At 28.7% G+C, this 17,414-nt stretch overlaps 2 protein-coding genes across 13 annotated transcripts in view; one reads left to right on the top strand and one right to left on the bottom strand.

Annotated features, from left to right (window-relative positions):
* Positions 1 to 17,414, bottom strand: part of LOC127278580 (potassium voltage-gated channel protein eag) — a 1,151,741-nt gene that overhangs the window by 1,014,662 nt on the left and 119,665 nt on the right. The gene's annotated exons all lie outside the window — the stretch shown is intronic.
* On the top strand, positions 8,396 to 10,109 carry LOC127278598 (uncharacterized). The gene is made up of 4 exons (XM_051300397.1): positions 8,396 to 8,534; positions 8,734 to 8,870; positions 9,218 to 9,596; positions 10,044 to 10,109. Exons 1-4 carry the CDS (start codon positions 8,462 to 8,464, stop codon positions 10,052 to 10,054), a joined length of 600 nt encoding a protein of 199 aa, XP_051156354.1. The 5' UTR covers positions 8,396 to 8,461; the 3' UTR covers positions 10,055 to 10,109.

The raw sequence follows: 17,414 nt of genomic DNA, 5'->3' as shown, positions 1-17,414 counted from the left end.
GATTTCTGACATGGTGACACGTTTATGGCTCATTTCATTTAAATTGTCAAATTCAACTTCCAGAAAAGTCATATATTTCTTATTGCAGACGGTTTTTTTGGCAGAAATCGACATAACTTATAAAAAATTTTTTCTTTCAATTTTTGATAAAATATTAATACTAAATATAATTTAATTTGACTGGTGATAAGTATTCTAAGGTTTTTGGGGTCGCTGAATCCGAATTTGAAATCAGATTTAAAATATTCAAAATGGCGGACCTAAAATGGCGACCATGAAAATTTAAAAGTTGATTCGATTCGCTTGAAACTCGTTACGTAGGGGTTTTTGTGTTGTTAATTACAAATATGACGTCAGAATTTCAAAATTTAAAATGGTGGATCCAATATGGCGACCCAATATGGCGGATAATTTCAAGACTGATGCGATTCGGTCGAAATTTGTTTCGTGGGGGTTTTCGGGGTCGCTGAATTCGAATTTGGTGACAGATGAACCCATAAATCTTAAATAGGATGAAATCAAATTTTTTGGAAGCTCTGTTTAGAACCTTATTAGGCTTATAAGTGATTTTTAACTGGACTGCGATGAGGTTAAAAATTATATAGGCAAAATGCAAAATTTATGTCCTTAAACATTATAAACATAAAACAAATAATCATCTATTCGAAAGTGTTTCGGCTTTTTCTGCTTCCATGACAAACGAGCAGATTTATACTTATATCGTTTTAGTTTTTTTCACACACTTCGTTATTGTGTTCTGCTGTTTATGCGATGGTAAAGAAATTTTTTTGCTCATGAGGTAATTTAAATAGCAGGTAAAAGTAGGAAATTGTGCCGGCAAAACGTAAAAATATAAAAGTAAGGGACACGTCATTTTCATTTTCTGGAAATTGTATAAAATAAAGTTTAATTACCTACACTTGATTTTCCTTAAATATAGAACTAATACTTCACGAAACATTTTTTTAAATTGGTTTAAACACTATATTTTCGACATTTCATTCATTTGAACATTGAAAATGTCTCCGGGGACGCATTACACTTATGACATTTTGCCTGCTTTTTGTTCTGCGAATATTATGAAAATCAATTTTATGTCCTATTAAGTAGAAAAATTATTGAAAATTATTGCTTTTTACTATATAAACAAATTAATTTCATCTAAGGTTATATCAAATAATTTTTTTTGGCAAGGGACACGAATATGACTATTTAAATGAAATGAGCCTTATATAGTTTCCACCAATTTTTCTATGAAATATAATACCCATTACACCGACATAGCGTGTAATCGAATTGTTATAGTTTCACCTCGAAAATTGATTAAATCTCTGTCTTAATCAATGATTCGTAGTTGAATATTATAGTCTTCACGGCGACCTGAAGGTAAATGACATGTGATAGTACTTCCACTATCTTATATCCATCAGGAACAACTGGAAAAAATTCATGAATTGTATGTACCTTTTTATTATTAATATACGCACCAGTAGTAATAATATATTCAATTCTGACAGCATTTACTTTTAGAATGGCTACTGGTAAGCCGGTTGTATGAGTTTTATTAGCTATTAGGGCACGTGGTGTAAATCCTATCAATTCACTAATAGAATCTTTCGGTTTAAAACTTACTTTGTGAGTACTTTTTAATTCACTACGTAAGGTATTATAGTTTGGTTTTATAGTTATACTTTTAACCCCATCTATAACAGAATTTTGAATATATTTTTCAATATCTTCAATTTCATAACTACCAGGGGATATAGTAATTACTTGACTATCAATATAAAATTTATTTTTACCCTCATCAATATTAAGAATTGAATTGAAAGTTAACAATTCAACTAAGCCAAGTACATAATTTCTATTAGGTAATAGTTCTATTAGAGGAAAATATTCAGCCTCCAGAATAGATGAATTGTCAGAGATAGTTAAAATAAACGATTCATCCATGATGAAAATCCACATACAAAAAAAAAGATTAGAATGAATCAAATGGTGGTTGAAGATTACCAAAACTGTCAGAGTATTTAGCTTTATTATTAACTTTTTTATATGCAACCCAATGAGTTCCAGAACCATCTTTATCATTTAAATTAATAATAGCTGATTCATTTTTTCGCGGTCCTGCTATCGGCAATTCATTTCGCTTAAAAACTCCTCTAAAGTTAGAAATTTTTAAGTCTTTAACATACTTGAGCAACTCAAAGTCAGTTAGTGCTCGTTTAGGAAGTATTAAAATTTTTTTTTTGAACACTTTTAAATTCTTTGTCCTATTTGATAAGGTTTTCAATGAAGGCCTGATCCTTTTGAATAGGGTTTTAAATGAAGACCTAATCCCTGTCGATAGGGTTTCAAATGGAGACCTTTACCAAGTGCAATATCTTCCACTGTTTTATTAAAACGTTGAGGTTCTTTTAATTTATCTTTTTCTGCACTTGCACTATTTACAGCTTCTGCTACACCTGCTGCACCTCTAGTCAGTGCTCTAAGGTCGCTTAACCAAGTAAAAATTTTCATTCTACTTCCTGCTGTTTTAACAGCTTTCGAGCAGTTTCAATAGCACTTTTAATTGTTGATTGATCATCATTACCAGAAATTATGGATTTTCTAGCTGCATCTACAATTTCTCTAAGGGCAGTCAGTTTTTTAGAAGAGATATTTTTTTCTTACTTTCACCCAAGCCAAATTTTGATTTTATCTTTCTTTTTCTCCTAACTCTCATACCCAATTTTGATTTAACTTTCATAGTACCAGTTATAGCTAAAACAGCAGCTTTTTCACCTAAATTGGAATCGTTTGCTGTAACACAAGCGACGTCCAGATGATTAATACCTGGATCACCTTTTTGTAGACGTTTTTCTAACTTTGTGCCTGGTCTACAGTATTGGTAACCAGGCAGATGTAATTCAAATGGTAACTTATTTATAAGACTGTTGACTAAACCTTTCCCTCGAGAGCGATGATGAATAATCATACCTTACTCTATAAAAGTTTAAAATAGAATGACTAAAAGGCTATATAAGCGCTTTATTTAAATACATTTTCCAATAGTCTACATCAGGATGCAATTCAAGGAACAACCTCATAAGCTGCTAGTCGTAAATCTGGACTCAATTGTTGATAAACAAGAGAAGAAAGTTAAGCGCCATGGTAGTTTATCATCAGGTAGTATTCGTGCAATTTTCTGTGGCCCATCAAATTGTGGAAAAACAAAAGTATTACCGTCTCTAACTCTAGATCCTAATCGTCTCAGATTTGACAACATTTACTTACACTCAAAATCGTTACAACAACCCAAATATAAGTTCTCGGAACAAGTTGTGAGTAAGGTTGATGGAGTTGAATACTTACCATTTAGTGATTATGAAGAAGTAATTGCTCCTAAAGATGCAAAACAGAATTCAATATTTATATGGCTTTGTAGTAATTGATAAAGATTCTAATTTGAATGATGGAAGATATAGAAAAGGATTCGACAGTTTTCTAACACTATAAATACACGATACTTTTAAAAATAGTGTTAGTGTTGTTTTAAAACTTGAAATATCTACATGTTTCATAAAGAGAAAGAGTATCTGCATCAAATTGCAAAAGCTAGTGAGGCAATTAGAGGGAAGCATCGTATGTTAAAATTGGGGAAAGAGGCTGCTGAAAATGTTTTGAGTGGTACTTTTAAATCAGTAGTTTAACCTTTACAAAAAATTATTAACTTGACAGATTATAAGCATGAAAATGTTAAAATTGAAAAGAAAGAAGAAATTGAAAATAAAGCTGAATCAGATGATGATAACACAAATTATATTAGTACTGATGATGGTAAAATAGTAAAACCCGGATCTGACATTGACAAATTAGTTAGTAAAAATATATTCTTGGTAAAACATAATAAAAAAAAATGTTTGGATATGACATGTGGAGTACGCAAAGCTAATGATAGATCCCTTATAATTAGTAGACCAGACTATATTTATTGGGATGATTCAAATGAATTGGTTGATCATCTTCGACTACTTATTGGGTATCTCAAGGAGCTGGCAAAACTAGCGATCTCAATGACATTATGTCAATTATTGAGGAATTACGTGAGGCTAAAATCATATATTAAGGTGTGCTTTAGTAAATTTCATTCATTTCAATAATAAGCATTGATGTGTTCGGACATCCTCTCAGTCAAGGAGGAATAGTAATAGCAAGACGTGGACCTACTGAACCTTCTGAAGTTGGTTTTAAAGTCAATTCACAAGGTAACTACTACGTTGAAGGTAGAAGAATCTGTAATGTTGCTGATGCTAAAGACGAATACGAGGTTGTTAATTTAAAACTTGTACGACACATAACAGAAAACGAGGAACGAGGAAGCTTTATACTATAATCATGAATTTTTTTACAATTATCAATATGTAAATTTAATTTTTCCAAAGAATGGAAATAATGTAAGCAACGATCACATATAAACTTTTTAACATTATTGTTAGACAATTGTTTCGATACAAGTCGTGATAAATCTTTTATCCACACATAATGATAATTAGTAAAATCACATTCTCAACACTCTCATCTACATATATCTCTGTAACGTATAAAAGTTTTACATTTTTATTTTTTTTTCCGCGGTTAAGTGAAGAGTATGTACTGAGTAGTTACCATATCTCTTTTAAAGACCATAGACATTTATCGAAATGTCATTTAGCTTTTCAAATTTAGGAATATTTTTTAAAAAGACTAAAAAATCAATACAGTCAAACTTCAAGTCATTTTTATAGTCATTATAACTGGATACGCAATAACTTCTTTTTACATTTGGATGTAAGGCAGACAGAACTGCCTATTTGAAACATTCATGATCATTTTCATTTTGTATGTTAATACATCCCTACTGAAAATCCCCACATAGGCTCCTATATAGGAAGCCATATGGTTTCCTACACAAAATCGTATAAGTAATTGGAAATTAAGTAGGAATTATCATATGAACGCACATTATATCTTAATATCTTGCGCAGTAGTTTTCTTTAACTTTTTCGGCTGCGCAATAAATTTTTTTCATCTCTGCAGTCTATCAAGAACCTCTACTATTGAAAGATATATATCTTAGAGTTGAAAAAAAATTCATATTTTAGGAATTGAAATAGGAATATACATAGGAATGTACATTCCTGTGTGGATGTGGATTCATATGATAATTCCGACTTAATTTCCTATTCAAATTCCTGTTCCAATTACGTATACGATTTTGTATAGTTGGGATGCTTGCGCAGTCCCTCGGTGGTTGGAACAAAAGGAATAATGACTAAAATAGCTCCGAGATCACGTATTTTTATCTTAAAATCCCTTTCCTTTACTTTTACGGATGCGCAAAAAATCTTTAACCCCACTTCTTCTCTTCACGCATACACACAATACCTCTTACCCCCACTCCTATTCTTCACGTATGTGCAATACCCACTCTTATACTTTTCGCGCATGTGCATAATTAATTAATACTTATATACAGACAGAAAAATTTATTAAAATTTAAAAAATAATATTAATATTAATTATTATACGCCTAGCCGCACGTTGTCGACCGGGGCCGGGTAGCGTTTTCTCTTCGGGTTGTGGTGTTGGCGAAAGTGACCGTGGCGGAGACCCCAGCTCCTCCCAAGATGGCGTCTCTGGCCTATGTCGTGGGTACATATGCGGTTTTGCCGGGAACGGCAGCTCATTGCCTGTATTCTGTATCTGAAAATAATATATTACACTATATTATATTATATTAGAATAAATTATATTATATACTTACATTATGCATGGACACCCTTATTACGTGGCACTGGTAGCACTTACACCAGTGCTGCATGTTCGACTGCTCTGCACTGCTCATTAAGTCGAATGTGCTCTTCTACCGTTGATCTGCAACACTTATAGGTGTCTCCCCACCGCACGGCCTCCTCGCCACGCCCTTTCATCGCCTCGTGTATGCGGTGCACCCCGGTGACAATTGTACCATTTTCTATAGGAATAAACTCGGCTGAGAACTGACCGTCGCCACCAGTGGCGCTGGCTGTGTAGTGGGAACATTTCAATGAAAATGCATGGGATAACACAGAAAAATTTACTTTTTACTTATTAAAGTTTATTTAATCGTGTTTATTTGGGCATATAATTAATTTAGAAACTTTTAAACATATTTTATAATATAATTAACTTTAGAAAAGAGTGAAGTTTTTTATTTATGACGAAAAATATGTATCAATTCCTGGCGGGAAATTCAAATTAAGTAATTATTATGTACTCATCAAATATCACAAATAAAAGTATTTTACAATTTATTATAAATATTGTAAAATATTATAGAATAAATATCAGCAATTAATAAAATAATAATTTATAATAATAAAAATTTATTTTATTTGAATTTCCCGCCAGGAATTGGTACATATTTTTCGTTATAAATAAAAAACTTCACTCTTTTCTAAAGTGAGTTATATTATAAAATATGTTTAAAAGTTTCTAAATTAATTATATGCACAAATAAACACGATTAAATAAACTTTAATAAGTGAGAAGTAAATTTTTGTGTGTTATCCCATGAATTTTCATTGAAATGTTCCCACTACACAGCCAGCGCCACCGGTGGCAACGGTCAAATTTGGTCTGAGTTTCAACTCAAGAGTGTCACCGGGGTGATGCGGTGGCATAATGTAACTACTTCGATTCGACTCAGCCGTCGGTACAGCGCGAAATTTAATTTCAATTTAAAAATCTGTATAAGTTTAAATGTAATAGAATAAATTAAATATTTATAATTAATTTATAAATTTTAATTAATAAGTTGCAAAATAATAACTAAGAAATTTTATGGTAAATAAAAAAAAGTAATTTGGAAACGTATATTTGTAAGATTATGTTAAATTCAACTATTTTAGTATAAATTTAAATTTTGATATTTTGTTAAATTGTAAATTTTGATTGGAAAATTTTTTTTTTTAAATACAAAATTTTTTTTCAAAAATTAAAAAATGATATAATTTACAGATTTTAAGTAAAATTTAGACTTTATATGCACTGAAAAAAAAGTTTTTAGAAAATTAACTACATTTCGTTAGTTGAATTTTTTTTAGTTACACCTTAAAAAAAGTAATCTTCATTCTAGAGGATTCCTCTAAATGTAATGCATATTTTCCTCTTAATTTTGGTATCAAAAGTAATAATCTTAATTTAGAAGGATTTTCCTCTCGAAAAAATCCTCTTAAAAGAAGAATAATATTCTAATATTTTGACAAGTTGAAAATAACCGTAATACACAGGTTTTGAATAAATTATTAGACAATAATGGTTATGTATTGATAATAAAGTACAGTTTTGACACATTGAATTAAATGTTGATATCAAAACCTCAACAAAAAAAATTCCTAGTGTTATTAATGTCAAGAGAACCAATAATTTTTTTAAATTTGAATAATATAATAAATATTTAATAAGATTTAATTATTTACATTCAAAAAAGGTAAATTATAATAGATTCCTGGAATAAAGAATGAAATATTGGTTTTTAATTAAATATTTCTGAAAAATATTTCTTGCTTTTTGCTGAGCATCAATACATTAGATTTAATTACAATAATAATAAAAAATGCTACAGCTAGTTGCAAATATTAAAGAAGTTCGACGCAAATATTTAAGAAAATTGGTAAGAAATGAAGATTCATCGAGAGGTTATATTTTCTGTATTTATACCTCCATTCAATATATCCACCCAGATTTAAATCATTTAGTAAATCTTCGACTCTCTTTTCCATTTTGGTCTTTCGATTTATAACACAACATTATTATGACAAAATTGACAGTTTCGAAAAACAATAGCGCAAATGTCAAACAGGAAAAAAATGTAATCGATATCATGTATTTACTTTTCCTTTTTTCAAATATACTAAATTAAAACAGGAAAATCGTAATTGAAGAGGAAAATGCAAAAGTACTCCTTTTGTCATTGTTCCATTACAACAAAGAATAAAAATATTCTACAGTCAAATGGAATATTCGTATTTTAAGAGGAAATATTCAGAGGATTTCAGAAGAGGAATTTTCCTCTAAATTTAAGATTACTTTTTTTTGGGTGTAGATTAACTAAATTTTTAGTATTATTAATTAATATTTAGAAATTGAATTTACTTGTTACGATGGTTAAAATTGCTTTTGTTAAATTTACTTTGTATTTAGTTTTTATAACTAGTGATATTAGGTAAACTGAACAAAGTTTTACTTGTTAAAAAAAATTCGTTAAATTAACTGTAGCCTCTTGGTAAAAACAACTACGATTGTTACTGTTAGACGCGCGCATGCGTTTATGCGCCTGGTATTTTCGTGATGTTGCGTCTTAACCTAGTCCTTTTACTTCTCGGTGTTGCATCAGCATGTTATAAGCACGGTGTTTTTGGTTTATTATTCTACTATTTGTTAATTTTAAGTTTCAAAAATGTCGAATCTCGAAAATATGACGTCGAAATTGAATGAGTGGGGGTTGGGGGAGTACGTCCAGAATTTTCTGGGTAAGTATTTTTCCAAAGTTAAATCTACACGAATCTTAACCTCACTTTTTGTGTCATTTTACATATTATCGCATTTTTATTATATATATTATACATATTATACATTTTTATCAGAGAAATGAATAATTTGATAATATGTAAAATAATTTTATTCAAATTATAATTCTATGTAGACAATAAATATTTTTATTTTTTATAGCAAACGAAATAACAAGCGAAATATTTCTTTCTATTGATGGAAACAAATTAAAGGAACTGATCCCGAAGGTAGGTCCTAGGCTTCAGTTCCTTAAAAAAGGATCAGAATTTAGCAAGGAAATTCATAATAATGATCAGGTAATTAAAATTTATGCTTAGACAATATATTAGAAACTTTATAAAAACAGAAATAGCTATCTTTTATTTCTAATATGATTAAATGTATAATTTTATGATTTCGGAACAAATGCAAGATATTAAATAAATATTATAATAATTAAAAATTTTATTAGAAAACTTGTTTTTCTTCAAATCGAATTATTGATATTTGAAATACATTAAAATTAAATTATATTACCTTTTGCTTTCGTTAGAAAACCATTTTTTTAATTTGAAGTATTTTTTTCAACTGTTTATATGTGTTGAAGTCTTTGCATTTGTAAATTTTTCACCTATAAAAATTATGATCTTTTACTCGTATACAGGAAACATCAGACACTGAAGAAATTGCTACTGGTGCTAATCTTTCCGAAAACCAAGAGACTATTGCAGAACAAGATTATCAGAAGGATGTTCCACCACAAGATACGTCTTCGAGAGAGGCAAACTTTGCCGGAATTGTTTTAAAAAACGTTTTGAACCAAACTGGAACGGGTAAAGCTTTGTTAAAAAAGAACTCATTAGATAGCGACGACAGAAAAAAACTTGTCCTTCAAGTTACAGAGCATTTATTAGCAAATGACAAAAAGAGAACACGTCAAATTTTTGAATTTTGGTGTAGTGAAATCACTTCCGTGTTTTCAAGTGAAAAAAAGGAGACGTACTATTTGCCCGCAAAGCCACCAACCAGAAAGAATACTAGCGGTATAATATTTAACAAGTATAATAATTTTAAAAAATAAAGTCGAAAAGAATTAACTACAGATTTGACTGACAAACAAGACGAAAATGAAAATTTAAAACCAAGTGATTCAGAAATATTGAATAAATTAAGAACAAACACCCCGGAACATACAGAACTTATTAAGTTGTGGGAAGCAAGTGTTGAATATCGAGAAAAGGGATCATCAATTGAGCAATATTTCAATGACTATCCTGTTTTAAAGACTTAGCTTGGAGCAAAATTGGAAAATATAAAATTTTTACTAAAGATTTTTAACTAAACATTTAAATTTAATTTGAAAAAAATTTATAAGTTTTTTAACATTTAAAATTATTTATTTAATTAATTTGTAATTTTTATAAATAAATTAAAGTAATTTTAAATATTTTTTATATTGTTAATGTGTGTATATTGTTGATACTTTGCAGATGGAAATTGATTATAAATTTCTTCAAAAAAATTCAACTTGTCTTGTTAGTGTTTGGCCAAACATTGCAAAACGTATTTTACTTTATGCTGTTGAACGAAATATTTGCTATGAAACAGTAACTAAATCAATAGGTATAAATGTCGCACATAATAGAGTATTTTTCTATCTCAAATACAATAAATAAAACTACGGACTATTTTATACCATACACGTTTCAATTGTATATTCCCAAAGTAACTATCTTCTTTTTTGTTCTATAGGTGTCAGTGATGAAGATTTAGCATTAATAAAAATTGCCATACCTACTTAAACCAACTCAAGTTTCAATTGCAACTGTTGATCCAAAGAAGAGAGAAAAAAGTACATCTATAGATGTTCGATGCGGTCTTCGGGGTCCTGTCCAGGAATGTTGTCAGTAAATAATGTTAACAATGAAATTCATGAAACTGCTCATTTTCTTCATGGATCAAATCCCAACTCTTTATCCCTTCACCGTTTAAAAATGCAATTAAAAAATGAAGTAAGAAACGCTAGGGGTATTGATTCCATGAGAAGAATTTTCGATGAAGTTTGCGAAAGGTATTTTTATTGTAAACTTTAAATTTTCTTTATTAACAACTACTGTTTTTTATTGCAAATATTTTTGTAATTTATAGATAAATTATAGAATAATAATCTTTGTATTCATTCCTTCATTCAGAATAATAAATAGAATAATAATCTTTGTATTCATTCCTTCATTCATTCACATTTTCTTAGTACTTGAATTTTCTCATTATTATTAGATTATATATACATACATATCTTTATTATAGAATAATAATCTTTGTATTCATTCCTTCATTCATTCACATTTTCTTAGTACTTGAATTTTCTCATTATTATTAAATTATATATACATACATATCTTTACTTTGATAATTAGGGTTCTCGAAGGTTTCTACCTGAAATTTTTTTTGTCAAAACAGCTTTCGGTTGAGGGTTCATAAGATGGTCCATGACCTTTTAAATACTGTCCTGTAAGGCGAAGTTGTGTCCTCCACTTTACCAGCCCGGCCCGAACAATCACCATGTGGTTATATGTACTGGAGAATAAGAAGCAAGAAGAAAATTTTTGGTGCCAGCACCTTTGGGTTAAATCGGTTTAAAACACATCATGTAGGTTTATTGAATTGAACTAAAATTATAAAACTTTTCAATATTAACATTTACTATTATTGGAGCAATATATGCTCGTAATCGTGAACTTCTGAGGAAAACGAATATGTCAAAATAAATTAAACAATGTTTATAATTAAAAATTTTATAATTTTTTTGAAAAACTCATTAAGCGTCATAAAATAATATTGTCATTAAGCCCGAGAACGCCACACAGGCCCCCGCTGTAATTGACTTACTCGAGGTCTGAGCCCGGGACAGGCCGATAGAGTGAGGATATACCACTTCCCTTTTTAGGACCCAATCTGTGATTGCTCGATTCGTCCTGACAGCCTTGGGTTGAGAGAAATTTTTTTTATTATTGTATATGCTATATAGATGATAACCGTTTAATCTCCGTGAGTGGAAGTGGTGTATCCATACTTAACTTACCAACATCTATCCCCAAAGACGCCACTCAGCCCTACCGTAATATCTGCCTCACGCGAGAACTTAACATAGGCCCGGATTGGTAGAGTAGGGGTATAACACTTCTCCTCAATGGAGTGAAACGGCTACTGCTGATTTAAGATGCTGATATAAGTCTACCGTTGCAACATCATTGTAGTAGTGTCGCTAAAAAAGCTTCTAATAGTCTCAGGTAACTTAACTTTATTATTATATAGTTTATAATATTTTTCTGCAATTTGTCGATCAATAACTTACTGCATGTGTTGAATCTTCTTATATTATATTTGTCTTTTTCATTTTTGTATTGGGCCCAAAAAATATATTCCTATTTTTATATAGTATTAATAATTATATATGTATTTTGAAGATAAAACATTGATTATTGAATAATTTTTTTATGCATAAAATATGGATATTGCATAATATTGGTATAGAAGATATTTGTTTCTTTTGGTTGTCTTAAATGTTTCATATAAAAAATACTTCAATCCATTTAGTTTTCTTGGTATTTGATAACATTGGCATTTAAGATATTACGATTTTGAGGATAAAGAAAGATATTGCATAACATTAGTATTGAATATATTTTGATAATGCAACAAAAATATTGATTGTTTGATAATAGTGGAAGCTGGCTTTTGGAAAAATTGTTTGGTATTGGATAATTTTGGCATTAAAGATATTTTGATTTTAAGGATAAAAAATGGTATTGCAGAATATTAGTATTGAATATATTTTGATATTGGAAAAAAATATTGATTATTTGACCACAGTGGAAGTTGGTTTTTGGAAAATTTTTTGGTATTGGATAAGATTGGCATTAAAGATATTTGGATTTTGAGGATAATAAAATATAATATTGGATAACATTGGTATTGAATATGTTTCGATATTGAAAAAAAATATTGACTGTTTGATAATAGAGGATGCTGGCTTTTGGAAAAGTATTTAAATAGATAGAAAGAGGTTTGAATATTGTTTTAAGGGTTGAAGTTGTTTTATGGGTTAAATAATACTTTGTGAGTTCAATATTGATTTGAATATTAATAAAAAGTGCAGAGGAAAATAAGTCAAATAATAATCATTATCGAAAATAATATAATATGGAAAAAGATTAAACAACGCTAATTCACGTTCATGTAAGACTATCATTGTTGCATTAGTTAGCTGAATTATAGTTAATGAAATATTTTATAGGTGAAACACATGTAAGTAAATTTTTTAAAGCAATAAACTAAAATAAACGATTTGTTTTGAAAAATGGCTGTATCAACAGTTTAAAAGTTGAAGAAGAATACCATGTCGAACATTGAAGAGTATTTTATTTTAAGTAATGAAGATTTTAAAATTATTGAAAATGTAAATGAAATGTTAAATGATATGAATATGTATAAATTTCAAGAATTATTAAAAAATGATTCAAATTCTTTTTTCATTATGCAGAGTACTTTGTATTTACAAATGCTTGATTTAATTGTTCCAATTAGAGAAAGAGATAAAAATATTCAAGTAGTTTATAGCGGTAATAACAATTCTGGTCATTGGATTTGTGTTTATTACGATGGAGTAAGACTTTATAGTTTTGATAGCCTTAATGCAGGGTGTTTGAATATTCATCAAATAGAATATTCAATTAGATTGTTCCCTTTTAAACCAACAGAATTTGTTGTAGATGTTGATCAACAACCGATTAATACAGTTAAGTGTGAAGTATAATGCAATAGCATTTGCAACATCTGTACCCCACTGAAAATTCCCACATAGGCTTCCATATGGGAAACCACATGGGTCCCTAAATAGGAAGCCATATGGTTTCCTATACAAAATCGTATACGTAATTGAAACAGGAATTTGAATAGGAAATTAAGTCGGAATTATCATATGAATCCACATCCACACAGGAATGTACATTCCTATGTATATTCCTATTTCAATTTCTATAATATGAATTTTTTTTCAACTCTAAGATATATATCTTTCAATAGTACAGGTTCCTGATAGACTACAGAGATGAAAAAAATTTATTGCGCAGCCGAAAAAGTTGAAGAAAACTACTGCACATGATATTAAGATATAATGTGCATTCATATGATAATTCCTACTTAATTTCCTATTCAAATTCCTGTTCCAATTACGTATACGATTTTGTATAGGAAACCATATGGCTTCCTATATAGGAGCCTATGTGGGGATTTTCAGTAGGGTATTGGTTAACAGTGTAAATTAAAAGATTAATTTATGAAACTGCTAATAATATAATGAGGAAGCATTTGATATCATTTTTTGAAAACAATTAATTAAATCATTTTCCGGCAGTTAGAATGTCTAATATTAGGATTTCTATTTGTAGAGAATGATTGGAATTGTCTTTTCATAAATCGAGATAAAGAACTTCAAAATGGTGAACTAAACCTTTCATATTTTTTAAAGACTTTTCCCAGTAAAAATGACAACAGAGTTCTGTCTACTGAAACTGAGAATGAAAAGAAAATACCCAAAGAAAAAAATTTGTCCTGTAAGATGAAGAAATTATCTACAGTAATTGAAGAGGGATTTACATGTTGATGTAAATTCAGTATGCACAACAGAAAATAATAAGAAAATAATTTCTAGTCTTATTGTTAGGGAAAATTTTGATCCCATGACATATCCTACAATGTTTCCTTCTGGTGATCCTGGATGGACTGTTAACCTTAAGCATACTCAAGGTACTTGTAATTTTATTCATTTACAATTTTATATGTATCGTCTTTCATAGAGAAGAAAAAAGCGTGGATTGCCACATGTGCGTTTAACTATATGTTTACGTACACAAATTTGCGATTCAGAAACTTTAAATAAAATGATATGTGCTGAAATCACAGACGAAATAAAGAATCCAGAACTTTTTAACATTGTAAAGCGATTTTAAGTGGACTTGTGGTAAACAAAATAGGAATTCACCCTGCATGGATCCTGAGATGGGTGAATTAAATATATTGCTAACAATTCGATTATCGTAGCATATAATCTTTATTTGAGTACAAAATTTAAAGGTCACATTTACTGTGCAATAATAGGTATTATATTATTATAACACCATAATGTTGAAATAGTAATACAGTAACGATTTCAAAAATAACATTATTAATTTTGAGAGATCAAAATTCCGATAACTTTTCGTCAAATAAAAATAAATTTTTAATTTTTTATAAAAAAGTATAGATACCACGCGCGTGTACGCGCGTTTCTTTTAGCTAGTATATATAAATTTAATTGTTTTAAATTTATGTAAGAAGTAAATATTTAAAATATTCTTTATCTTCTCTAACCTAATTATAATTGATCAAAAATATATAAATCTAATTGTTTTAAATTTATTTAAGAAGTAAATATTTAAAATATTCTTTATTATTTTCTTTAACCTAATTATAATTGATCAAAAATATATAAATTTAATTGTTTTAAATTTATTTAAGAAGTAAATATTTAAAATATTCTTTATTATCTTCTCTAACCTAATTATAATTGATCAAAAATATATAAATTTAATTGTTTTAAATTTATTTAAGAAGTAAATATTTAAAATATTCTTTATTATCTTCTCTAACCTAATTATAATTGATCAAAAATATATAAATTTAATTGTTTTAAATTTATTTAAGAAGTAAATATTTAAAATATTCTTTATTATTTTCTTTAACCTAAGTATAATTGATCAAAAATGGCTTCGACTTATTTTAAATATCATCTGATTTTTTTATTTAAAAAAATAATATATTAATAAATTAATAATAAAATAATATTGAAAATTAATAATTATAAAATAATAAGACAAAAAATTAATTAATAATATTAAAACAATTTTTCGTTAATTATAGATCTAATATCTTATCTTCTTAATTTAAAATCGCTTATTAAATACGGCAAATTATTTTTGAAAAATTCATTGAATACACTTCAAACTAGTTACTAGAGGGATTTCAGGGTCTTTAATTGCGAATATCAAAAAAATGTACAATTTTAAAGGAAATCATCTGTAGATATGAAAACATTGTTTTTAAGATATGAACAAGAAACGTTTTTTTAATCAATGAAAAACACGAAAAAAAATATAGAATTTATCGATTGTTTTCAAAGTAAAATAATTTCTTCTTCAGATTTGAGACCAATTTAGGTTTAGAATTAAAACAAATTAAATGTTTGATTATCTATAAAAATTTTTTTAAAAATATTATTACACAGATTTCCACCTGAAGTAGCTCGACTCGTTTCATTTGAATCAGAAAGAGGAGCAGTGATAAATCAATTACCAAATCACAGAGAGCCAATAGGTGATGATTTAGGAAATTTTGGTGACCGATTAGAGGAGATGAATTTAGACATTTTGGATGGTATTTACCGAGGTGTAGTGCGTGCCGAGGATGGTTCAGTGGCTCTCATGTTTGCGTCAAATTTAATGTTAAATTTGATAGAAAATGCACGTGTCCTAAGAATGGACGGAACATTTGATGTAAAACATTAAAATTTATCACAATCTTGAATGATTTACACAATATTGAATGATTTCTTAAATGTATTTCTTAACTTTCATAATATTGCAGTGTATACCTGCAAGACCTATAGCTAAACAGTTGTACATCATTCATATTTATGATGGAGTCGTAGTAAGTTAAAAGAAATGTAAAATCAGTTTTAAAAGTATTGATTCAAGTACAAGATGCAACACATGTGATTTGAAAAATGTTTCTTTTAATAATTAATTGAATACTAAGTAACGTTTAAATAATACATATCCTTTGACAACATTATCTGATATTTTTCTTAACTTACAGCAGTAACCTAATTCTAAATCAGTTATCTTTAGTAGAAATATTTTATTTAAAAGGATCCTTAAAAATCTGACGTTTAAAAATATAGCTCATTTCTATATATAGGCATTGTTAAGAAAATGGAAAAAATTAGGCCTGGCTAATATTCCATCAGATATCTTATGGATGTGTATGAGCTTAGCTCTTTTGCCTGCTGGACACTTTGAAGATGGATTGACCATAATCCAAAGGTATGCAGATGCTATTGGTCCACAAAACATGCGTATTCACGAATTCATGGCTTATATGAGAAATCAGTGGCTCCCAAGAGCTGGGTTTGTATGTGTTTATCGCTGTCCAAGGCGAACAAATAATGAAGCTATGAACAGACAACTGCAATGTAGAATCGGCAACAAACAAAATTTCTACAAGTTTCTCGGTAGTAAATTAAAATTTTTATGTCAGTGTTTGCCTAAATAAGTTAGTCAAAATCTTCATAAAGTATATTCACAGTATAATTCATAAAAATTTAAAATGACAAAGGGTCAGACAGATTTTCCTAATCGCCCTCTCACTCTCTTTCTTTTTCTAACTCACTCACTCACTCACTTCATGTATCTTGTATCTATGCGAAAATGTCGACACGACACGTTTGTTTTGAGAATGGCTTTGAATTTAATGCAAGTAGAAAAAAATTATCTACCCTGGCTAAGAGTTAGCTACCTTAGTAAACTCCAATTGCTATTATATGGATTGCAATTACTTTTACCTAATACAGTTAATAATTAACTCTTTACAGGTAATATTTTTTGCTGTGATAGCTAATTATTAGCCACCATAGCTAAAAATGAGCTATTCATATAATAGAAAATATACTTTTCTCTGTATTCTTAAAATTTTTGTTATTTACACAGAAAAAACGCTTGTTTGTACTAAAAGTTAGTTTTTAGCTAATATTTTGATATAGTAAC

Source organism: Leptopilina boulardi, unplaced genomic scaffold, assembly GCF_019393585.1.
Source record: "Leptopilina boulardi isolate dan_hultmark-lab unplaced genomic scaffold, ZJU_Lbou_2.1 LbouV2_208, whole genome shotgun sequence".
In the NCBI taxonomy this organism is placed as follows: Eukaryota; Metazoa; Arthropoda; class Insecta; order Hymenoptera; family Figitidae; genus Leptopilina; species Leptopilina boulardi.
This window is presented reverse-complemented; position numbering and strand designations above follow the sequence as displayed.

Coding starts and splice junctions, on each gene's coding strand:
- LOC127278598 (XM_051300397.1), top strand. CDS start 8,462: ATGTCGAATCTCGAAAATATGACGTCGAAATTGAATGAGTGGGGGTTG. Junction 8,535..8,733: donor GTACGTCCAGAATTTTCTGG/GTAAGTATTTTT, acceptor TATTTTTTATAG/CAAACGAAATAACAAGCGAA. Junction 8,871..9,217: donor AAATTCATAATAATGATCAG/GTAATTAAAATT, acceptor ACTCGTATACAG/GAAACATCAGACACTGAAGA.